The sequence below is a fragment of the Entelurus aequoreus genome, linkage group LG13 (assembly GCF_033978785.1).
Source record: "Entelurus aequoreus isolate RoL-2023_Sb linkage group LG13, RoL_Eaeq_v1.1, whole genome shotgun sequence".
NCBI lineage: Eukaryota > Metazoa > Chordata > Actinopteri > Syngnathiformes > Syngnathidae > Entelurus > Entelurus aequoreus.
The window spans coordinates 43,476,071-43,502,477 of NC_084743.1; the positions used below are offsets into that span (position 1 = coordinate 43,476,071).

A 26,407-nucleotide genomic window follows, 5' to 3' on the forward strand; every position below is an offset into this window, starting at 1 on the left:
CTCCCTTTAGACTTATGCGATTCATGTGCGGGATATGGTCCGCAAGGTGGAGAGGGACTACAAGGTAACCACGCAGAACAACACAGTGGAGTACCAGCTGAAAGGCCTGGAGCCCGGAGGACACTACAGCATCTCCGTCCGCCTGCGTAACATGAGCAAGGAAGTCAGCTTCACTCTGAGCACAGGTAGGCAACAGGCTCTCGTTGAAATGAGTCGGGCTTTGTTTACTTACTTTCAACACCTAAAACATGATGAATGCGCACAGTGGATGTAGTGTAGCCGGGCGAGGGGTCGTTTCTTGGAGCTTATTTTTTCATTGGCCTGCTGCAATTTCTACCGTTCAAATTACCCAAAATTGTGAGCCTAAACCAAAATGGCTGACTACTTCCAGTATTACAGTTTATGGTCTTTGACAAGAAATGCATATACAAAAATCATCAATCAGACAAGTGTGATGGGTATTTCTCAAATCTCCTAATAACAGGTTTTGAGGAAGACTGCGTGTCGGACATAACGTACAGCAGCTACTCTGTCATCTGTCTGTCCTGGCATCAGACCTGGGTATTATGTATACCATTTTGCACATCATTTGCAAGGAGGGTTGGGTACCTTTCACGTTTGAACCAATTTGTGGTACCTGGGAATCGATAAGGGTACCCATTTTAGGTAATTTTGTGTGTGTCCATGTGTTCATAAATGTTAATTTGTTTAATAATACAATCTCATCATTTATTTAACATTTAACGATAAGTGTGCTGTCCAATTTTCTTACACTTTTGAGTCCCATTTGCAAGTATTGTATATGGTATTTTCAGGACTATATAGCACACTAAATTTTAGAAGAAAACTTTTTTTCCCACATATTAGCTGCACCAGACTCAAAAATAATTTTTGAATGTTTATTAACATACCGTAATTGTTTCCAAACGGTGTCTATAACACAGCAGTAAAACGACTTATCAAACAAAACAGAGGTCATTGTCATGCACCCACTAGCTGCAGAATCTACCTCACCAATCAGCTAAACACTCCACAGTGACATTTTGGTAAATTTACTGAGGAATTTGTGAAACTGAAACAATACAAAAAGAATGCCATTGTTAGTTAATAATTCTAACACAGATACTTGCAAACATTTTAGCATGTTAGCTAATGCTAACGACACTAGCTTGATTACATTAGGATAGCACGTACAAATATGCATGAAAACACTACAATCAAAAATGTCAAATCAAATCAAACTTTATATATATATAGCACTTTTCATACACAGACAAGTGGCAAACACAAAGTGCTGTACAAAAAACGCTTTAGTGACGGTTTAATAAGTATGAATGGTTTGAGTTATATTGTAAAACTTACAAACGTTGCTTGGAGTGATAAATGAAGACACTATACGAGTACAAACGATATGGACGACTACAAGACCGAATGGCCCTTGAACTTCCGGTTCAAGGTACTAAGGAAGGAAATACTGTAGACCAGTGATCCCCAACCACCGGGCTGCGGCCTGGTACCGGTCCGTGGATCGATTGGTACCGGGCCGCACAAGTAATTTAAAAAAATAAAAATAAAAGTTATTTTTTATTTTTTATTAAATCAACATAAAAAAGATACACTTACAATTAGTGCACCAACCCAAAAAACCTCCCTCCCCCATTCACACTCATTCGCACAAAAGGGTTGTTTCTTTCTGTCATTAATATTTCTGGTTCCTTCATTATACATCAATATAGATCAATACAGTCTGCAGGGAAACAGTCCGTAAGCACGCATGATTGTATTTTTTTATGACAAAAAAAACAAACAAAAAACATATCCCCCCCCCGGTCCGTGGGACACATTTTCTAGCGTTGACCGGTCCACAGTTACAAAAAGTTTGGGGACCACTGCTGTAGACGTTCAATCTGCAGTGAGTGAACTCGTTCAAAAGATGGCACCATAGCATAAAGTGTCTTTCTTGGTGTTTGTTGAATACAGAACATTATGGCCTTTGGGAAGAAAAATCTATAAATTAGTTGCACCGTTTCATAGGGCAGAAAAAAAGTAGTGGCTTATATTCCGGAACGGTAGTAGACTTTGCATGCAGTTGTAATTCCAAGACGTTAGATGGTAGTAGTGAATAGACCAGGGTGTGTTGCCTAATCAGGAAATAGTCTTTGCCATTAAGCCGAACGTCTTTTGTTTTTTTGCACTCTAAAAAGTGTTTGTACCGTAAGTATTGTACTTATTGTACTTACTACACACAAGTTGTTATTGCATACGTATCTTAGTTGAAGTTTTCATTACCAAATTTTGAGGTGTTAAAATCACAATATAAAATTGCTAATGCTAATCAGTAGCATTTGTATGACATAAAAAGTGGAGTTGTCACGCCAATTTTCTTCCCATCACAAAAACCTTCCTAACCCCCATTTACTTCCGGGGTCATTTCCGCTTACGTCAGTTCCTCTTACTTACGTCATTTCCTCTCACGTCATTGCCAGCGATCGATAAATCCAAATCTCCTGAAAATGGTGGTGTCACTGGATGATATTCGTCTTTATCTGTCCCAGGGGACTTATGTCAAACACCAGCAGGCTTCGCAACATTTCAAGCGGAGTGTTAGGGCCGCTGCTGCGAACTTCTGTCTTCGTGGTAACGTGCAAAAAATATTAATTAATATATAATACTGTTAAATGTCTGTACTACTTTAAATCAACATTATTGTTGAAACCATTTCACTAATATTAATTAATATATAATACTGTTAAATGTCTGTACTTTAAATCAACATTATTGTTGATAATTCAGACGTTTTGTTAACGCTGTATTATAAAAAAGAGTCAAACGAAGTGCTATCGATCGCTGTCAATGACGTAAGAGGAACTGACGTAAGCGGAAATGACCCCGGAAGTAAATGGGGGTTAGGAAGGTTTTTGTGATGGGAAGAAAATTGGCGTGACAGAGCCTTACTGTTCTTTTGAGTGTTTTCTATTTTCTTTGATGGCCTGGACGAGGGCAGCGGCACGTAAATAAGACCACCCACAAAATGGCGCAAATTTGAAAAAAAACGATTTGAAGATGGTCTGTCATACAAAATCTATGCAAAATTTTGACCAAAGCACCACTATTACATGTTCTGTAGACCACAATGAAATGTTTTAAATTCATTTATAAAAATCATAAAAATTATTTATTGCGACGGTAGTCTTTTTTTAAGTCACCAATCGCCTTGCTATTTTTTTTATCTCAAAAATAATGATTATTTTTGTTACTTACCCTGCAAAATTAGACTTCATTAAGTTCTCTTTCCGTTGTTCTGAGTACTCTTTCTTCATGTCATTAAATATCGTAATAATGTTGCTGTGAGTACCTGGTTCCTAGTAGTCGTTCACACCCTCCTCTTTATCCTGAGGGACTTTCACTGATGCAAGAGCAACCTTTTTTCCACGAGTCATTCCGTTGCTAGGCAACACCTTCTTAATATGCCTTCACCCGTTAGTGCTGGTTGTCTTGTCTCGTCAGCAGTTATCTGCAATCGTAACTTTCCATAGACTTTTAAAGCCAAGGCTATCAGCACCCAGTTCTGTAATTATAATGAAAATATGTGGTCAAAACATAGTCAAAAACTATGACAGTAATGAACGTCCATTCAAAGGAAAGATTGGTTCATGCATATATCTACAGTATCAGAAAGAGACCACACTTGATTGATTTTCAACAGAGGCATGGGAGGAAGAAATCCTTACTGTCAAAAAGAAACCTCAAGACAAGACTGGAGTTTGCCACATAAAACGCATATAATTGACGTATTAACACACAGTAACAGAGAACATGTTTGGCGTAAACCAAAGACACTATTTCAGCAAAATAATCTCATAATAATAATCTCCTGTGAAGCGTCGGGAGCAAAATGTCATGCAGCAACGCCTCACCCTCATTTGTATCAGAGGGTGCATGCTTGAAAAAAAAAGTCAGACAATCCGTTGAAAAATTTAAACGAAAGTGGATTTTGCCCAAAACATTGTACCAAGGCCCAACGCAAAAGAAAAAAAAAATCAAAGACCAGCTCTTACTCTGATCGAGATGTTGCGAGGTGATTTAAAAATGTCTGTTCCTGCAAGGAAACCATCAAACATCACACACCTGAGAGAATTATGCATTGAGAAATGGAGAAAACTTTCAGAGATTGATTAATGGTTACAAAAAAACGTCTCTTTGAGGGTACTTCAGTAATTATTACCAGTACTATCCATCCATCCATCTATTTTCCTCCGCTTATCTGAGGTCGGGTCGCGGGGGCAGCAGCCTAAGCAGAGAAGCCCAGACTTCCCTCTCCCCAGCCACCTCGTCCAGCTCCTCCCGGAGGATCCCGAGGCGTTCCCAGGCCAGCCGGGAGACATAGTCTTCCCAACGTGTCTCCCTAGGGAGGCGTTCGGGTGGCATCCTGAGCAGATGCCCAAACCACCTCATCTGGCTCCTCTCGATGTGGAGGAGGAGCGGCTTTACTCTGGGCTTCTCCCGGATGACAGAGCTTCTCACCCTATCTCTAAGGGAGAGACCTGCCACCCAGCGGAGGAAACTCATTTCGGCCGCTTGTACCCGTGATCTTGTCCTTTCGGTCATAACCCAAAGCTCATGACCATAGGTGAGGATGGGAACGTAGATCGACCGGTAAATTGAGAGCTTTGCCTTCCGGCTCAGCTCCTTCTTCACCACAACGGATCGATACAGCGTCCGCATTACTGAAGACGCCGCACCAATCCGCCTGTCGATCTCACGATCCACTCCTCCCTTACTCGTGAGCAAGACTCTTAGGTACTTGAACTCCTCCACTTGGGGCAAGATCTCCTCCCCAACTTGGAGATGGCACTCCACCCTTTCCCGGGCGAGAACCATGGACTCGGACTTAGAGGTGCTGATTCTCATCCCAGTCGCTTCACACTCGGCTGCGAACCGATCCAGTAAGAGCTGAAGATCCTGGCCAGTTGAAGCCATCAGGACCACATCATCTGCAAAAAGCAGAGACCTAATCCTGCAGCCACCAAACCGGATCCCCTCAACGCCCTGACTGCGCCTAGAAATTCTGTCCATAAAAGTTATGAACAGAATCGGTGACAAAGGGCAGCCTTGGCGGAGTCCAACCCTCACTGGAAACGGGTCCAACTTACTGCCGGCAATGCGGACCAAGCTCTGACACTGATCATACAGGGTGCGGACCGCCACAATCAGACAGTCCGATACCCCATACTCTCTGAGCACTCCCCACAGTTAAAGTAGATAAAAATGCCTTCTCCAAGTCCACAAAGCACATGTAGACTTGTTGGGCAAACTCCCATGCACCCTCAAGGACCCTGCCAAGAGTATAGAGCTGGTCTACCGTTCCAGGACCAGGACGAAAACCACACTGTTCCTCCTGAATCCGAGGTTCGACTATCCGGCGTAGCCTCCTCTCCAGTACACCTGAATACACCTTAAGGCAGAAGGCTGGGGAGTGTGATCCCACGATAGTTGGAACATACCCTCCGGTTCCCCTTCTTAAAGAGAGAAACCACCACCCCGGTCTGCCAATCCAGAGGTACCGCCCCCGATGTCCACGCGACGTTGCAGAGTCTTGTCAACCAAGACAGCCCCACAGCATCCAGAGCCTTAAGGAAGTCCGGGCGGATCTCATCCACCCCTGGGCCTTGCTACCGAGGAGCTTTTTAACTACCTCTGCAACCTCAGCCGCAGAAATAGGAGAGCCCACCACAAATTCCCCAGACACTGCTTCCTCATGGGAAGATCTGTTGGTAGGTTTGAGGAGATCTTCGAAGTACTCCCTCCACCGATCCACGACAGCTGCAGTAGAGGTCAGCAGCACACCGTCCTCACCATACACGGTGTTGACAGTGCACTGCTTCCCCCTCCTGAGGCGGCGGATGGTGGACCAGAATCGCTTCGAAGCCGTCCGGAAGTCGTTTTCCATGGCTTCCCCAAACTCCTCCCATGTCCGAGTTTTTGCCTCCGCGACCGCTGAAGCCGCACTTCGCTTGACCTGTCCGCTGCCTCTGGAGTCCCATGAGCCAAAAGGACCCGATAGGACTCTTTCTTCAGCTTGATGGCATCCCTCACTGCTGGTGCCCACCAGCGGATTCTAGGATTACCGCCACGACAGGCACCAACCACCTTGCGGCCACAGCTCCAATGAGCCGCCTCGACAATAGAGGCACGGAACATCGCCCACTCGGACTCAATATCCAGTGCTTCCCTCGTGACATGTTCAAAGTTCTTCCGGAGGTAGGAATTGAAACTCTCTCTGACAGGAGACTCTGCTAGATGTTCCCAGCAGACCCTCACAATGCGTTTGGGCCTGCCAGGTCTGTCTGGCATCCTCCCCCACCATCGGAACCAGCTCACCACCAGGTGGCGTTCGGTAGAAAGCTCCGCCCCTCTCTTCACCCGAGTGTCCAAAATATGAGGCCGTAAATCCGATGACACAACTACAAAGTCAATCATGGAACTGCGGCCGAGGGTGTCCTTGTGCCAAGTGCACATATGGACACCCTTATGTTTGAACATTGTGTTTGTTATGGACAATCCGTGACAAGCACAAAAGTCCAATAATAAAGAACCACTTGGGTCCAGATCCGGGCGGCCATTCTTCCCAATCACGCCTCTCCAGTTTTCACTGTCGTTGCCAACATGAGCGTTGAAGTCCCCCAGCAGAACAAAGGAATCACCCGAGGGAGCACTCTCCAGTACTTCCTCAAGGGAATTCAAAAAGAGTGGGTACTCTGAGCTGCTGTTTGGTGCGTAAGCACAAACAACAGTCAGGACCTGTCCCCCCACCCGAAAGGCGGAGGGAAGCTACCCTCTCGTCTACTGGGTTAAAGTCCAACGTGCAGGCTTTGAGCCGGGGGGCAACAAGAATTGCCACCCCAGCCCGTCGCCTCTCATTGCTTGCAACGCCAGAGTGGAAGAGAGTCCAGCCCCTCTGGTTTAGGAGCCCTTGCTGTGCGTCGAAGAGAGTCCGACTATATCTAGCCGGAACTTCTCCACCTCGCGCACCAGCTCAGGCTCCTTCCCTCCCTGCGAGGTGACGTTCTACGTCCCAAGAGCTAGCTTATGTAGCAGAGGATCGGACCGTCAAGTGCCCTGCATTCGGCTGCCGCCCAGCTCACACTGCTGACCTCTATGACCCCTTCCATGGGTGGTGAGCCCATTGGAGGGGGGGACCCACGTTGCCTCTTCGGGCTGAGCCCGGCCGGGCCCCATAGGGACAGGCCCGGCCACCAGGCGCTCGCCATCGTGCCCCACCTCCGGGCCTGGCTCCAGAGGGGAGCCCCGGTGACCCGCGTCCGGGCGAGAGAAATCTAGGTCCTCGAGTTGTACTTTTCATAAAGGTCTTTGATTATTACTGTATCACTTCTAATGTTATTAGAAATAAGCAGTTTTGTAACTATGTGATCACTTTTACACGTTATTTTCCAACAAATGTTTTCTTTTGTTACAGTTCCTCTTCCAGCTCCTGAAGCCTTGAAGATTTTGAATGAGAAAGATCACATATACCTGTTCTGGAAGAGTCTGGCTGTCCAAGAGAAGTATTTTAATGAAAGCAGGGTGAGAAACTAGCTTTGCTAAGCATTTTCTGAAACTCACTTTTGCGATTAAGGTAGATACAGGTATTCTTTGCATGATCAATTTTATCAATGAGTGGTAGTTGACCATTGTTCATTTTGTTAAAAAATAATGAACAATCTTTTACCAGCAGTCCAGCTTTATCATCAAAAATGTAGTAAAAACTTCTACTTAACACAATATTTCAAGTAACAATTTGTCATATAAGTACATAACCCAGCTATACAATTAACATTTATATAAAATGTGCATCAAACCGTGCCTAATAATTGTTTACACTGCAAAACTGACATCTTAGCAAGATACAATACATTTAAATACCTTAATTTTAAATATCTTATTCAAGGTCAAAACATTTGTATTTTTTTTTTTTTTTACTAGCAACTTTCCTGGTTAGATGAATTTGCTAATTGTATTCAGGACATAAAAAAAAATTACTATTGGAAATAAATATAGATCGTTTTTTCTAGCACCACGTATCTCTAATGGGTTTTAATATTATTGAGAACTGGATAAAATTAATTTATCATCTGTGCAACGCACCCTGAGTTACATTCTTGACATATGCAGCTGACGACTCCATTTTTCTTTTCATTCTTGTCACGAACTTCACAATCTGTTCGCCTCCATTAATTAGCTCTGTACACATGTTCTTGTGTACTTACTATTTCTACTGGATAGAAGGGGATCTGTTGATTGGATTAAGCACTGCTGCTTCCAAGTTGCAGTGTATCATTCTAAGATGAATACTAGACATAAATAATGAAACACTCCCACTAATATTAACTGGGCACATCAGCTGTGTCTGAAATTATTGGATGAGTCTTGGAAAACATTTAATTCATACATTGGCCTGATTTTGATTTTGTTTTAGCTTATGAGGGCAAAATACAGATCGGTGTCACATTTAATGCGGGTTGAAAATATATCATGCATGCTGAGCAGTGTTTTGTGTGACAGTGTGTTGAGTGTCATTAAATTTAAGATTTGCTCTGTGGACTGCATTCCGTGTATGTTCTGTTGAGGTATGTTTGGACTTTTATGCACTGGAAGGGGCGTTGTTTGGTCGGTAGAGACAGGCTTATTGTTAGGTAAAAGTCTTAATAAAGAGACCACTACACTATGAAGTTATCACTGTCCATTTCATAGTAAAGTTAAAAGTTAAAGTACCAATGATTGTCACACACACACTAGGTGTGGTGAAATGTGTCCTCTGCATTTGACCCATCCCCTTGTTCACCCCCTGGGAGGTGAGGGGAGCAGTGGGCAGCAGCGGTAGCCTTGCCCGAGAATCAATATTAGTATTAATATTATTTATTATGTATTCAGTACATAATACTTACATTACTTACTTACTTACAATACATAATACAGTATATGTATTCAGTACAAACAAAATAGTTGGTAGATTGCAATTTTTGCACCAGATCTTGTTGTCCTTACCTTTTCCTTTGGCCTATTGCATCTGGAACTTTGATGTCCGAGGTGGAATTCCAAGTTCCAAATTATAGAAGTTTAGTGGCTTCACTGGAGTTGACAAATCCTGCATCTCATATTTGTTCACTTTGATGGCTGCTTGTTTTCCAGGGGTATGAGGTGCATGTGTACGACGGTGTGACCAACAAGACCACCTTCCTTGGAAACACAACAGAGACCTACTTCCGCATCAGTAGCCTGCAGAAAGGACACAACTATACGTTCTCAGTTCAGGCCTGCTGCTTGCTCAACGATCAATTATGTGGCGAGCCTGCACTGCTGCTGTACAACCAGTTTAGAGCAGGTAGAATAACAGCACTCAGAAATGAAAGATGATGTAACCTCTCACCCTAAAGAGCAAGTGTTTTTTTGATGTCATTAATGTGTCAATTGTAACCTAACTTTGCATCGACCAGATAAGGTGTAAAGATGATGCTCCTCTGTTTTTAGGAGCAAGTGAGGCCTCCCCGAGTGAAAGCCATTCGGAGGATATGGCGGCAGTCGTAGTCCCAGTCCTTTTCCTGCTGCTGCTGGGAGTTTGTGGCGGCTTGGTGGCGCTCTACTTCAGACACCGCCGACTTCAGAACAATTTTACAGCCTTTGCAAACTCGCACTACAACTCGCGCCTGGGCTCTGCCATTTTCTCCTCTGGGGACGAACTAGGTGAGTTGCTATCCAAAGAAATTTATAAGAAGGGCTTTATCCTAGACTATGTTTATACTGGAGGCCAAAGTGAACTGGTACGGCTTCGTAGCTACAAAATGTTGTACTAAAACAGTTTGACAGATTTTTGAAGCGATGCATCTTATAGTATGTTATGGTATTATTGTCATTGCACAAGTACAACAACAATTTAAGATTAGACAAACAAACATTGTACCAGGAACAGAACAGGAACTATGATGGGTCACCACTTACGGCGCCCCGTAAAAGGTGGGGAAAAGGTAGACGCTGGGGGGATGAGTAAAAAAAAAAAAGTCAATTTCTGACTGGGCTCCTATTGCGGTGGACCCAGTCTGGAGTCAGAAAAAAACCTCCATAGCAAAGCACATACACATATTACGATATACAACTCGAGACTTGCAACAAGGGTTGGGGGGCGGGTATCCGACCCGAAACTGACAGCCACTAGGGTCGCTGCTCTGTATTCCATCATACCACTAGGTGTGAAGCGTTGACGGCGTGGGATGGGGCGTGGGGTACGTGTGTATTTTTCGTGGATGCATATGTGTGTGTAAGACTTCAACGTGTCTCTGTTCCACTACCTTTATGCTCACAAATGCGATAGCACAGCCAGTCAGTCCAACAAAAGTCAACAACAACAGGTGTGTGTCCATGAGAGACAGGGACGGAGTTTGTTTCACTGCACTGTCCTCTAGAAGCGTCTCGAAAGAACGACCTTGTCACGTTGCTTGCAGCCAGGGAAAACAATCCAGATTAGAATGTTTGTGTTTGAGCGAGCAAAAATAGATTCAAACTTCCACTCTTGTCTATTTCTTCAAATTCATCATACTTCACCATCAGAGCAGCCGGCGTCTCCAAGATGTCACCAAAGATTTCAATATTGTCCAAAATCGCAAATGTCTGAGTGCCCACAGTTCTGCTCGCATCCTCCAATCATTTAGGGCACTTTGAAAGGCTGCCAGCATCTTCCAATTTGTCGATACACCAGGTCAACGCTTTTTCCAATCAGCAGATGTCCTGTTATCATTGATCCGAATAGGTAGATATCTTCCACGTCCTCGACTGAAAGGGTAGCCAAGTATGCGGCAATCCTCTTCTCCCAAGAGTCCGTCATGTGTCCAGCAACAACTGTTCCATCAAGACAGGCAGGTTCCCTAAATACACAAGGCGCATCGGGTTGTAAGACGCACTGTCAATTTTGGAGAAAATGAAAGGTTTTTAAGTGTATAGTGTATAGTCTAAAAAATATGGTACATATATTATTGGTGCATTATTGACTAGTGATGCAATGAAAATTCGGCCGCCGAAAAAATACTTTGCTCATCAAAACCGGATATTGTGATGACCTCCCACTGGCATGTGACGTATTTTCCTGCACACACAAATGAAGTAGCTCGCCCAAAGATGACGAAAAATCCGCAATCAGATCGTGTTCAGGTCACGTTTCCGTTTAGACCAGGCCTGGGCAATTATTTTGACTCGGGGGCCACATTTAGAGAAAAAAATGTGTCTGGGGGCTGGTATATATATATATATATATATATATATATATATATATATATATATATATATATATATATATATATATATATATATATATATATATATATATATATATATATATATATATGTATATATATACGAGGTTAAAGATATATATATATATATATATATATATATATATATATATATATATATATATATATATATAAATATACGCACGCACGCACGCACGCACGCACACACACACACACATATATAAGCTGTACCTGTCCCCAAGAAAGCACGGATCACAGGACTAAATGACTACAGGCCGGTCGCGCTGACGTCTGTGGTCATGAAGTCCTTTGGGCGCTTGGTCCTGCCCCACCTCAAGGACATCACCGCCCCCCTCCTGGACCCACTGCAGTTCGCCTACAGAGCCAACAGGTCTGTGGATGATGCAGTGAACCTGGCCCTCCACTTCATCCTGGAGCATCGGGACTCCCCAGGAACCTACGCTAGGATCCTGTTTGTGGACTTCAGCTCTGCCTTCAACACCATCCTCCCTGGACTGCTACGAGACAAGCTCTACCAGCTCAGCGTGCCTGACTCCCTCTGCAGTTGGATTAATGACTTCCTGACAGACCGAAGACAGCACGTACGGCTGGGAAAGATTGTCTCGGACAGTCGAACCACAAACACTGGTACTCCTCAGGGCTGTGTTCTCTCCCCCTGGCTCTTCTCCCTGTATACAAACTGCTGCACCTCCAGTCACCAATCCGTAAAACTGCTCAAGTTTGTGGATGACACCACCCTCATCGGGCTCATCTCGAATGGCGATGAGTCCGCCTACAGGAGAGAGGTGGACCGGCTGACGTCCTGGTGCAGCCTCAAAAACCTGGAGCTGAACGCCCAGAAAACAGTGGAGATGATCATGGACTTCAGGAAAGTCACAGCCCCACCATCCCCCCTCACCCTGATTGACTCTCCCACCCCCGTCCCCATTGTGGACTCCTTACGTTTCTTGGGCACCATCATCACCCAGGACCTCAAGCGGGAGCTGACCATCAGCTCCCTCATCAAGAAGGCCCAGCAGAGGATGTACTTCCTGCGGCAGCTGAGGAAACTTAAGGTGCCGACCGAGATGCTGGTGCAGTTTTACCCAGCCATCATAGAGTCCATCCTGATCTCCTCCATCACAGTGTGGTTCCCCGGCGCCACAGTCCAGGATAAGAATAGACTGCAGCGCATCGTACGTGCAGCTGAGAAGGTGATTGGCTGCAAGCTCCCATCCCTCCAGGACTTGTTCTCCTCCAGGACCAGGAGGCGTGTGGGTCGGATCACAGCTGACTCTTCTCACCCTGGACACACACTATTCTCCCCTCTCCCCTCAGGCAGGAGACTACGCTCCATCCAGACCCACACCTCCCGCCACCTGAACAGTTTTTTCCCCTCGGCCATCAGGCAAATGAACAATAACTCCTAACAGCAGCTCCTTGAATTCCTTGAATTCCTTCTAAGTCTATCTGATAGCTCAGTTACAGCTCTTTTTATTACCAAATATGTGTTATATGTTTTTATGTCGCACGTTTGCACCAAGAAAAATTCCTAGTTTGTGAACCCGTTCTCAAACAATGGCAATAAAACTATTCTGAATCTGAATATGTGTGTGTTTGGGTCCTATTTTTAAGAACACTAATACAAAAACTCACAATAATGTCTGATTGAATGCTAAAAACGTTATGACAAACCGCCTTAGGAAACAGAATGGAATTTTAAATTTTCTACTGAATGAGACACCCAAAATGTACATGAATATAAAGAATGTGGGATTTACGATATTAACTATGAACGATAAAACACTGAATATTGACAACATATGAACGTCACTCCTCTTTTACTTCTCACACCCCCTCTCCATCCACGATGGCGAAATATGAATGTGAAGGGTAAAAAAACCCACCGACAATCTGATATAATATCACTTTTCTTGTAGTACTTTGTTGTAAAAATCTCTTTCCGCGTCTGTCCCTGACACCCGCATTTCAGGCCACTAAAGAGAAATACTGTGGAAACGCTCCCCACCCACACTGCTTGGTGCCTCGACTGAGCTGATGTGACTTAGATTACCATAGTAACTAATTAGATGACCATAGTAACTAGTATATCATGCAAAAGCGCAGATTGTAACCATTTAAATACTTTGTATATTTCAAGACTTCCGGTCATTATAAAACATCACTGCACATCGTAATGGCAGCTACACTTTACATCTTAAAGAGATAAAACAATTATTTGGGAATGTCCGGCGGGCCAGATTGAAAAGCTCAACAAGCCGCATGTGGCCCCCGGGCCTTAAATTGCCCAGGTCTGGTTTAGACTATAGTCACATTTGGAAAAATCTGATTCTAATCGGATTCGGACTCCCTCCTGATGTGGACTGAATCTGATGCCAAAACATCAGATTGGAGCGTTTAGACTGCCAAAAAATATCTGATATGTGTCACTTGAGGCAAAAAAAAATCTGATTTGGGTGTGCAGTGGAAACGGGGCCCTAGTTATACTTATGTCTACTTAAGTACAGATTTATTTTGAAACAACCGGTGCTTTGCTCTGATAAATAATTACCCATGATTATTCGTACTGTGCTGTAGGTGGGTTTGGGTAAGCAAATCAAGTGCTCCTTTTCTCCTATGGTGCTGTCAGCGGCCTGTTGTAAACTTCACCTGAGCTCACTGTAAACTAACATGGCGTCAATCGTTCGGTACTTCTCAGAGGCAGACAGTTCCTGTGATATTTTTACTGAATATTTTGCACACATTCCACGATGGGGACGAGGTTAAAAACAACTTAAAATCTGAGTTGTTTTAAGATAGCTTAGCGGCTAGTTTAGCGAGTAACATGCTTTCTTGTTTGCTGCTTACTCGGTGTGAAGCATGTTTATCTTGTCGTCTAGTGATTTGTAAGAGATGTAGTTTATTTTCTGCAATAGAGGCAAACTGTGTGTGTCCATACACACTTAGCTGCTAGCCTCTGTCAGTCAAGGGACCAAAAAGAAATCAAGTATCAGTCAGACTTTCTTGACTTGTGTGATAGGCATTTAAAGGCATTCATCGGCACATACTGTTCCAAGGAAGTTCGACCAGTATCTACAAACCCCGTTTCCATATGAGTTGGGAAATTGTGTTAGATGTAAATATAAACGGAATACAATGATTTGCAAATTCTATTCAACCCATATTCAATTGAATGCACTACAAAGACAAGATATTTGATGTTCAAACTCATAAACTTTATTTTTTTTTTGCAAATAATAATTAACTTAGAATTTCATGGCTGCAACACGTGCCAAAGTAGTTGGGAAAGGGCATGTTCACCACTGTGTTACATGGCCTTTCCTTTTAACAACACTCAGCAAACGTTTGGGAACTGAGGAGACACATTTTTTAAGCTTCTCAGGTGAATTCTTTCCCATTCTTGCTTGATGTACAGCTTAAGTTGTTCAACAGTCCGGGGGTCTCCGTTGTGGTATTTTAGGCTTCATAATGCGCCACACATTTTCAATGGGAGACAGGTCTGGACTACAGGCAGGCCAGTCTAGTACCCGCACTCTTTTACTATGAAGCCACGTTGATGTAACACGTGGCTTGGCATTGTCTTGCTGAAATAAGCAGGGGCGTCCATGGTAACGTTGCTTGGATGGCAACATATGTTGCTCCAAAACCTGTATGTACCTTTCAGCATTAATGGTGCCTTCACAGATGTGTAAGTTACCCATGTCTTGGGCACTAATACACCCCAATACCATCACACATGCTGCCTTTTCAACTTTGCGCCTATAACAATCCGGATGGTTCTTTTCCTCTTTGGTCTGGAGGACAGGACGTCCACAGTTTCCAAAAACAATTTGAAATGTGTACTCGTCAGACCACAGAACACTTTTCCACTTTGTATCAGTCCATGTTAGATGAGCTTAGGCCCAGCGAAGCCGACTGCGTTTCTGGGTGTTGTTGATAAACGGTTTTCGCCTTGCATAGGAGAGTTTTAACTTGCACTTACAGATGTAGCGACCAACTGTAGTTACTGACAGTGGGTTTCTAAAGTGTTCCTGAGCCCATGTGGTGATATCCTTTACACACTGATGTCGCTTGTTGATGCAGTACAGCCTGAGGATCGAAGGTCACGGGCTTAGCTGCTTACGTGCAGGGATTTCTCCAGATTCTCTGAATCGGTCGGATACCCGCCCCCTGAAATTCCTTGCAATAGCTGGTTGAGAAAGGTTTTTCTTAAACTGTTCAACAATTTGCTCACGCATTTGTTGACAAAGTGGTGACCCTCGCCCCATCCTTGTTTGTGAATGACTGAGCATTTCATGGAATCTACTTTTATACCCAATCATGGCACCCACCTGTTCCCAATTTGCCTGTTCACCTGTGGGATGTTCCAAATAAGTGTTTGATGAGCATTCCTCAACTTTATCAGTATTTATTGCCACCTTTCCCAACTTCTTTGTCACGTGTTGCTGGCATCAAATTCTAAAGTTAATGATTATTTGCAACAAAAAAAAAAGTTTATCAGTTTGAACATCAAATATGTTGTCTTTGTAGCATATTCAACTGAATATGGGTTGAAAATGATTTGCAAATCATTGTATTCCGTTTATATTTACATCTAACACAATTTCCCAACTCATATGGAAACGGGGTTTGTAACTTATTACTTATTACTTTTGATTGTGAAAAATTCACAATTAAAATAAGAATAAATAATCTTTTAGCTAAATATCTTCACTTAAATTGCATTTATGCTCCGTCAAATGTCAAAAATCCTGTATCATCGCACATTCCCATCATGACTCTGGCGAAAGTCAACAACAAGTAACGGCTGGTCTAACTTATGTTGATGGCCGCTTATGTCGACGTGAGCCAGCCAATCTGAGGGATGTCGATTTAAACGGTTGCCACCATACACACTTTTTTGTCTGCAATGTTGTCATTCAAGTCTTGTGTTCCATTCACTAAGGTCACAATAGCCATTCTTGATTTTACCTTTTTGTCTCTGCAGTGGATGATGATGATGAAGATGCTCCCATGATCAGCGGCTTCTCAGATGATGTTCCAATGGTGGTGGCGTAGCGAGACGTCACCCCTGCGCCCTGTTGACAGGAAGCCAACCAGTTCGCAAGACATATGAAGAAACGTGTAAAGAGAGATAGATATTTTTCAAATATACAATGCACTTTTTCGGATGCGCAATAACTTATTTTTTATATGGAAATAAAAGAATATATGTATAGGGAGTGGAAAAAGATGGGGTAGATATTGAGGCGTACTGTGAAGAATTGAGTGTTGTTGAGCATGTTGCAGAACGCCACACTCCATTTTGCTTCAAACCAAAATAAGCATCCAGACACAAAAAGTACACAAATGCAAATGTTTGGCATCAAGAAAAAAAACCAACGCATTTTCTTACAAGTCACATCTAATTTTATCCGGCCTATAATCAGCAACAGTCTTCTGCATTCGTCTCCTGGTACGGCTGCTAATCCATTTTATAAGGTCCATTGTTTATTACAATACATTTTTGCAATTTTGTTGTGGAAGCGGAATGTTGATTTGCCATCAATGTAGTGGAGGTGTTGTTTGAAGTTCTCAGGGAATTGCGGGTACCAGCACAACTATTGTCATTCTCATGGGTTTAGACCAGTGGTTCTCAAACTTTTTTCACCAAGTACCCCCTCAGAAAAAAGTTGGCTCTCCAAGTACTACCATAATGACCACCATTAAAATACGGCAGTGTAGTAGGCCTAAGTATTCATTAAAACAAGGCAGAGTTCTTTTTTATCAAGTATCTTTAATATGTTTGGCCACTGTAACATTACTTGAACAGTAACACTGTGTTTGAATATAGGAAAATAAAACACTGTACTTTAATCAAGTAATTATTTGGCGTACTACTAGATGGAGCCCGCGTACCACTAGTGGTACATGTACAGCAGTTTGAGAATCAGTGGTTTAGACCACACTGTCCACCTCCTCTCGGCATGGTACGCAACTTTAAAGGGGTACTGAATCAGTGGATGGGCTGACATAAGCGATAAGCGCGAGACATACTGTAGATTATAGCTGCTGTCAGGAGTCGGGTTCAGAATTTAGATGGAGCTTTTACTCAGCAACCCCCCCAAATGTGTCTACTGGTACTCAATCATGCAACGTTTCTACATTTCATTTGATCTCCCCAGGCAATACATTAGATTCATAGTGGCCATACATTATTATGCGTAGAAAACATGTACACATTTTACTTTAATTCAAAGGACAGTTAACACTTTAAATTTTTGTAACCTGATTGACATTTATAGCACATATAAATATGCATTATCTTAAACAATTGGAGGACAGATGGGGTACATTGTGGTTGTCTACTGTATGACCATGCGTTTCATGCATCATTCTCATACTTGAATGATGCATGCGATTTATTTTTCTCACTCCGCACAAACCGATACAAACCCTCAAGTCCACACACCGTAATCGAACAGGGTTGGGCCGTACTGCAAATTTTGATATTGATCTAGAACCAAGTAAATGCACGACCAGTATCGCCGATTAAGCTGCCGATACTGAATTTTAAAATTGTTCAAGGTCATTGAATTATTAGTGATTTTATCATCAATATAATCAATGCAAAAAAGGACAAAGACTTAAAGCATTAGGTCTATCAAAAATAACTAATGCAAAGATTAATCTATCATCATTATTAATTGGATTTAAAGATTTAACGCAATTAACCGATGATCAGTGCAGAATGACTTAAAATTCCTGAAACAGCAAAGTAGTGATACTTTATTTCTCTCTTTCTTGAGTCCTCATGTCCATGCAAAAGGAAACCTGATTAATATGGAATAAAAAAGAATGATATTTAATCAAAATTAATCATTTGACAGCACCATTTTTTATTGGCAATCTTATTTTCAAACAATTTATCAAACATATACATACACATCAACACAATACAATTGTTTCCTTTTTTTACATAGAATTGTTTGAGTGAATAAAAGCAATAGCGTAAAATAAGTAAACAAAAGCAAAAACTACTATTGGCTCTTATTCAGCTTTTTGCCCCGTGACTGCAATATACAGTTTAACAATATCAGCAATGTAACAATTTGAACTACACAACACCAAAATATTTGTGAAAGTAAACTGAAGAGAACTGTATATTTGGATCACTTTGAAATATGCCCCCCAAAAATATATTTTACATGTTTCTACTACATATATACACTGTAAAACAATCCTAAGCATTCGCATTCCTGAAATGCTTTCCATGAAATTGTGCAGAAAAATTATTTTTTAATGTTTTTTGTTTTCTTTAGTGTTAATTATTCATAAATGCGAATTTCCTCCCCACTGTTTAAAACAAAAAAAAATAGGTTCAATGAGGAATACTTTTACATGTACAGTGTACAAGCTCATTGTGGTACGTTCCATAAATGTGTCACACATGTTGGACTCCCGCTCCCCCGACCTGAACGCTTTCGTCACATAACTGAAAGGAAATGAGATGCTTGAGCCATCGGGTCTTCTGCCTGGTTTTATTTGTTCGACGTCTTCATGAATGTATTTTATACTTGTATTTTCTAAGGTAATGGCTCATTATCGCATCGGTGACACTGATATCCACTTTTTGTGCACAGTGTGTTGGTTGGCACATCTTGTGTGTGTTGTTGTTGTGTGTCTGTACACAACTTGCCCCTTTGTAGACCCCACTGAACCCAACTGTATCTACAAACAAATGTCACGCTCTTTGCGGAACTTTCATTTCCACACGCTAACTTTTTGTGTTGTCTTTGCCTTAACTTTGTTTCTTCTGGTTTTGTCATTCGTACTGTAATTGTTACCACACAATGCCTTTTTGACAAACACGTATGATAGAACACAAAGCGGCATGCATGCATACAGTACAAACACTTACTTGGGCATCTGCTGAGTTTGGTCGAATCACTGCTCCTTTCTGTCGCCCTCAGGGCATTTTTTAAGCTTGTGTACAAAGTGTAATTATTCTTTATTTGGCCATCTGTGCCCCACTTGTTTCTATGTCAAAGGGTTTGCTTTAATAAAATGATGTTCGGCACGGATTCTTGGCCCATATTGATGTTTTGTTTGCTTGTCTCAGAAGTCGCAAGAAGAAGAAAAAACGTTTAACAAGTGTGAGGTGTTTTAAAAATCACTTATGCTGAAATAAAGTTGATTTAAATTTCCACTTTTCTGTCACTTTTTCTATGTGAACAACATTTTCAGGTTGAATGTGCCAAAGGGTGGAAACAGACTATAAAAGAATGGTATTTACAGTTTAAACCATGGGTGTCAAACTCTGGCCCGCCGTGTAATTTCACTTGGCCCTTTAGGCGATATCAAATGAACACTAGAGCTGGCCCGCCGATTATATACAGCGGCGGTGCCGCGGTAACACCGCATTCACCGCTAATTCTCATACTTGCCAACCCTCCCAAATTTCAGTGCTCCTCTCGAAAATCGTCACGTCCGCTTTTGTGTGGCTTCTGCACGCACACACAAGTGACTGCAACGCATACTTGATCACCAGCGATACAGCTTACACTGAGGGTGGCCGTATAAACAACTTTAACACTGTTAGAAATATACGCCACACTGTGAATCCACACCAAACAAGAATGACAAACACATTTCGGGAGAACATCCGCACTGTAACACAACATAAACACAACAGAATAAATACCCAGAATCCTTTGCAGCACTAACTCTTCCAGGACGCTTCAAGGTGTGTGTGTTTGGGGAGGGTTTGGTGGTAGCGGGGGTGTATTTTGTAGCGTCCCGGAAGAGTTAGTCCTGCAAAGGGTTCTGGGTATTTGTTCTGTTCTGTTTATGTTGTGTTACGGTGCGGATGTTCTCCCGAAATGTGTTTGTCATTCTTGTTTGGTGTGGATTCACAGTGTGGCGTATATTTCTAACAGTGTAACGTGTATCGCTGTTGATCAAGTATGCGTTGCATTCACGTGTGTGTGCGTACAGAAGCAGCACATATCTTGTGACTGGGCCGGCACGTTGTTAGAATGGATGAAAAGCGGACTTGACGACAGCTCGTGGAGGACGTTAAAAGCACAAGATATAATGACTGATGAACACCTTCGTTCGATAATGAAGGTTGCCTCAGCTCAAAGCCTGAGCCCCGACATTAATGAACTAGCATCCAAGAAAAGATGGCAGGTATCTGGCTTGGGCACATCAGATTAGATCAGTGTGTTGCAAACTGAGCAGTTTAAAGTCCTGGTTGGTTTATTCATTGTTATTTTATTTTGAAATTCAATAGCCTGTGGGAAAAGTTAATGTTGATATTTACCTCAGAAGGCTGCAAATAGAAAAGAGGCATTCAATTTTTATTTAAATTGTATTTGATATGCCATTGATATTTTTTTATTATTATTATTTGAAACTCGATTTTGCATGTCACTATAAAGTTATATAAGCCTTGCTTGTTCAATAATCAATGCAAAACTTGTTTGGGTCCCTATTAAAAGGTTAATTTGTTCAACCTTGGCCTGCGGCTTTGTTCAGTTTTAAATTTTGGCCCACTCTGTATTTGAATTTGACACCCCTGGTTTAAACAATTTCTAAAATTGCACAACACAGCAGGATACGAACGCTGAGCGGCTTGTAGGGCCTGATTTACTAATTTTCCAAATACCACGCGCTGAACAGCATGTGCAATCTATAAAATAGCGTGTACTATCAGTGGACGTGTTGACTGAGATTTACAAAAACTGCATGTGTAATTTAAAAGGGGTGCAGACCGCCTTATTTAAATAAGGTTTTTGTGTGTACTTTATGGGGCTGCACCACGGAGATACTCTCATTCACTGCACATTTCATCATTCACCTGCGGCCTTTTGCTATGTTTTTAAACAAGCAGGGAGATATCTACCAATTTTTATGGGCACCTTAGAGCAGTCATGTTGTGCATCAACATTGAAACCATTTTTTTTGCAGAGAGGCTGCACTTATGTGCTCAAGACGCAAAAAAAATGCTCACTTCAAGAAGTTTTGATCATAAAGGGTATATGCTAGCAATATATATTATATGTGAAAAAACGAACAACATTAAACAAATATTAAATGACACCAAAATGCATCAATTTAATTTTTTTTAAACAGCCCCTTGAGTCATCCAACAGCTATGAAATTATACCTGACCTCATGGTAAACTCCCACCTTCCCTTTATCTTTAAAATCCTGGAAAAAATTGTTGCACAGCAGCTAAATGAACACTTAGCGTCTAACAATCTCTGTGAAATAAATAAATGATAAATGGGTTATACTTGTATAGTGCTTTTCTACCTTCAAGGTACTCAAAGCGCTTTGACAGTATTTCCACATTCACACACTGATGGCGGGAGCTGCCATGCAAGGCGCTAACCAGCAGCCATCAGGAGCAAGGGTGAAGTGTCTTGCCCAAGGACACAACGGACGTGACTAGGATGGTAGAAGGTGGGGATTGAACCCCAGTACCAGCAACCGTCCAATTGCTGGCACGGCCACTCTAACAACTTCGCCACGCCGTCCCACCCTTTCAGTCCGGTTTGAGGGCAAATCACTCTATGGAGATAGCCCTCACAAAAATGACTAATGATCTATTGCCAACTATGGATGCTGATGCGTCATCCATGTTGCTGCTACTTGATCTTAGCGCTGCTTTCAATACCGTCGATCATAACATTTTATTAAAACGTATCAAAACACGTATTGGTATGTCAGACTTAGCCTTTTCTTGATTTAACTCCTTTCTTACTGACAGGATACAGTGAGTCTCCCATAACAATGTGACCTTGGAGCTTATTTAATCCCACCCGTTTTCATATCATAGCAATTTTATCCCATTCCCTTGTTCTCTGTAAAAGAACAGTGAATAAATAAATAATATACCATAGTACAGGGGTCACCAACGCGGTGCCTGCGGGCACCAGGTTGCCCGTAAGGACCAGATGAGTCGCCCGCTGGCCTGTTCTAAAAATAGCTCAAATAGCAGCACTTACCAGTGAGCTGCCTCTATTTTTTTAATTGTATTTATTTACTAGCAAGCTGGTCTCGCTTTGCCTGACATTTTTAATTCTAGGAGAGACAAAACTCAAATAGAATTTGAAAATCCAAGAAAAATATTTTAAAGACTTGGTCTTCACTTGTTTAAATAAATTCATTAATTTTTTTACTTTGCTTCTTATAACTTTCAGAAAGACAATTTTAGAGAAAAAATACAATCTTAAAAATTATTTTAGGATTTTTAAACACATATACCTTTTTACCTTTTAAATTCCTTCCTTTTCTTTCCTGACACTTTAAATCAATGTTCAAGTAAATGTATTTTTTTATTGTAAAGAATAATAAATACATTTTAATTTAATTCTTCATTTTAGCTTCTGTTTTTTCGACGAAGAATATTTGTGAAATATTTCTTCAAACTTATTAAGATTCAAATTCAAAAAAATTATTCTGGCAAATCTACAAAATCTGTAGAATCAAATTTAAATCTTATTTCAAAGTCTTTTGAATTTCTTTTAAATTTTTTGTTTTGGAAAATCTAGAAGAAATAATGATTTGTCTTTGTTAGAAATATAGCTTGGTCCAATTTGTTATATATTCTAACAAAGTGTAGATTAGATTTTAACCTATTTAAAACATGTCATCAAAATTCTAAAATTAATCTTAATCAGGAAAAATTACTAATGATGTTCCATAAATTATTTTTTTATTTTTTCAAAAAGATTTGAATCAGCTAGTTTTTCTCTTCTTTTTTTGGGTTGAATTTTGAATTTTAAAGAGTCGAAATTGAAGATAAACTATGTTTCAAAATTTAATTGTAATTTTTTTCGTGTTTTCTCCTCTTTTAAACCATTCAATTAAGTGTAAATATCATTAATTATTAATAATAACATAGAGTTAAAGGTAAATTGAGCAAATTGGCTATTTCTGGCAATTTATTTAAGTGTGTATCAAACTGGTAGCCCTTCGCATTAATCAGTACCCAAGAAGTAGCTCTTGGTTTCAAAAAGGTTGGTGACCCCTGCCATAGTAAGTAAACGAATATTAAATACATACATCTTTATCTAATAAAAAAAAAGGGGTCCAAGATGTTCATCACAATTATTGTTCTGTGTATTTTGTGAGCACTTGTAGTTTGAACAGTCTCTTAAACTGAATCATATTGGTGCTTTGTTTGATTTCTTTGGTTAATCCATTCCATTATTTTTTGCTATCACAATGTGTTCCTGTGACTCCCCCACCAGCTTAGCCAGTCGGAAGGACAGCAGCCGCCCTGGGTTGCAGCACTTTATTAGCACACATGGCTGCTACTGCAGGAAGCTTTCCTGGGTTGTAATAATACATTGAGTAACCATTTTTGATAGCCCTGGCATGTTTTAGTTTAAAAAATTTAACATTTTTCACATGAAACTCCAGTCTGGCTGTGAGCAGGCTACTGTCTGAACACATTTTGTTGTAATTCACACAAATGATGTCGATATTGAGGGTAATCACGACAGTGGCACCCACGTCTTGTAACGTTTGATGTATAATTGCAGTGACTTTCTTTTTCAACCGGGTGCAGCACTGCAGCAAACTTGTTTGCTGGAATCACGAGAAAGAAGCACCTCCTACTGAATTCTGATTAGGCAGAGTGTGGTTACTTTGAATATGATCTGCGTTTTTATAAGGGGGCGTGGCCTGGGCGCATTCTAGGTATGCCCTGCCCCGCACACGTCTGGCATCAATTCCAGGTTGATCACGATGTAACAAAGAAATGTGCTTGGATTTGTCCTTCCGCGTTTGAATTTTTTTGTTGTGTATGCTGTTTTCTGGATTTGAACATACATCTATTTTTTAGTAAGAAATCCATGCAACTCTTAATACATGAGGCCCCTGGTAGTTTAGTACATTTTGCATTTACATTTTTACCTATTTTTTATTCTGGTTTTACTTATGTTTTACGTACATACAGACATAGCATTTTCATTCATTATTTCTATGTTTGTGTGTACTGTTTTTTTACTTTAGGAAAAATGTAATAAAGTTATTTCATGCTAATGCATATGGTATACGGCACTACTGTACCTTATGGAACGGTCACAATAAAAAACAAGGCTGCCATTCTCTATATGTAGACCACTGGCTGTGGTCTGTGGGGGGCCCATGTTTTGCGTGGAAAAAGTGCATGTAAGATGTCAAAGAATGACAGGGCGCTTCCTATGACATTTTACCGCAAATGTGTTCCTAGCCACTTCCTGCGCCGTCACTGATAATAACCTAATGACAAATTCCCCTGTAAGTACACCCTGGCACCCATGATGCACACATTTAAATCAGACTTACTGGGTTTTATCCAAAGTCGCAGTTGTGTCAGGAATGTATGCAAATGTATGTTTTAATTATGTTAAATTTGTTATTTTAAACCAAAAAGAAGTACTCATTGAAAACTGCATTCCCAATGAGTTTGTTTTTGTAAAAAGCCTGCATTAAGTTGGATTAAAAAACTAATTGTTTACCATCAACAAAACCTAATCAAATAAGGGGCCTTTGAAATGAATTGTTCCTCAAGATCCGGCTCTTTTCAAAGAGCCATAAGAGCCCATCTCTGGTGCCCACTGCATGCTCACGACTCTGTAGCCTACGCAACATGTCGCGTTCAATGGCAACTCGGAAATATGAGCGCCAACATGTTCAAATAAATGACTAGAGACATTGAGGTCAGGTGTGTCTGCTGCACCCACGTCTAGTGCAGTGTTTTTCAACCACTGTGCCGCGGCACACAGGTGTGTCGTGAGATATTATGTATTTTTACCTATTTGGGTTAAAAATATTTTATGCAAACTAGTAATTATAATCTGCAAATAATGTGCCGTTGTTGAGTGACGGTGCTGTCTAGAGCTCGGCAGATTAACTGTGTAATACTCTTCCATATCAGTAGGTGGCAGCAGGTAGCTAATTGCTTTGTAAACATTGTATCTAATGCTTAAACCAAAAATAAACAAAAGGCGAGTGCCCCTAAAAAAGGCACTGAAGCTATGGAAAACGAAACTAAAACTGAACTGGCTACAAAGTAAACAAAAAACAGAATGCTGGACGACAGCAAAGACTTACGGCGTGAGAAGCAGAGACGGCGTCCACAAAGTACATCCGTACATGACATGACAATCAACAATGTCCCCGCAAAGAAGGATAGCGTCCGCACAACTGAAAAAGTCTTGATTGCTAAAACAAAGCAGGTGCGGGGAATGGCGCTCAAAGGAAGACATGAAACTGCTACAGGAAAGTACCAACAAAACAGGAAAAGCCACCAAAGTAGGAGCGCAAGACATTACACACAGGAAAACACCAAAAAACTCCAAATAAGTCACGGTGTGATGTGACAAGACAAGAGCTATAGTGATGCATGCTTGGTTATGGTTTGAATTCATATCCAACAATTGCAACAATGACTTTTTACTGTCAATATCAACTACCGAGTTTACATTTTTAATGTTTTCTGCTGGTGGTGTACCTCCGCATTTTTGTGCCTTGGCTCTAAAAAGGTTGAAAAACACTGGTCTAGTGTACTTCTCCAAGTGCACTGATGACAGTGTTCCATTTGAGGCACAGACATAGACACGTTTTTTGTGTGTGGCTATATTACGTCAAATATAATTATAAGAAATACATATGTATGCATACACTTTTAAAGCCTTTGGACAAAAGTGATGATTTTTTAAAAAATAATATTACTGGATCTTGATCTTGTTTGAGTGTGGCTCATCAAATGCATTACTCTCAAGTAGCCACAAGAGGGCAGTAGAGACTTTGCAGCACTTGCATGCATGCTGGGGTACAGTGTAGGGAAATATAGAATCCATTCAAGTATATTGTTAATGGTGTTTGTTACTTACTTTGAGTATTATCCTACTAGACATCTCTTAGTTGAAAGGAGTCCAGTCGTGTGTATGGTAGAAGAAGAAAAAAAGTTTGCAGGACAACATGAGTAAAATGGCAAAAAGGGAGAGCCCAAAGGATTAGGATTATTTTCATATGTAAATAAAACACATGAAAACGTTATTTATAAATATCTGCACAGTTAAGGGTTTCTTATGGCGATCGACAGA

General features: G+C 41.3%; 1 protein-coding gene across 1 annotated transcript in view; it reads left to right on the forward strand.

Annotated features, from left to right (window-relative positions):
- LOC133663427 (sortilin-related receptor-like) overlaps positions 1 to 19,503 on the forward strand; it is a 168,681-nt gene extending 149,178 nt beyond the window's left edge. Inside the window, exons 44-48 of the mRNA XM_062067889.1 lie at positions 11 to 185; positions 7,478 to 7,584; positions 9,190 to 9,382; positions 9,529 to 9,741; positions 16,309 to 19,503. Coding sequence (XP_061923873.1) covers positions 11 to 185; positions 7,478 to 7,584; positions 9,190 to 9,382; positions 9,529 to 9,741; positions 16,309 to 16,379 — 759 coding nt within the window. The 3' untranslated portion in view covers positions 16,380 to 19,503. The remainder of the gene's footprint in view (positions 1 to 10; positions 186 to 7,477; positions 7,585 to 9,189; positions 9,383 to 9,528; positions 9,742 to 16,308) is intronic.
- Positions 19,504 to 26,407: the final 6,904 nt, after the last annotated feature.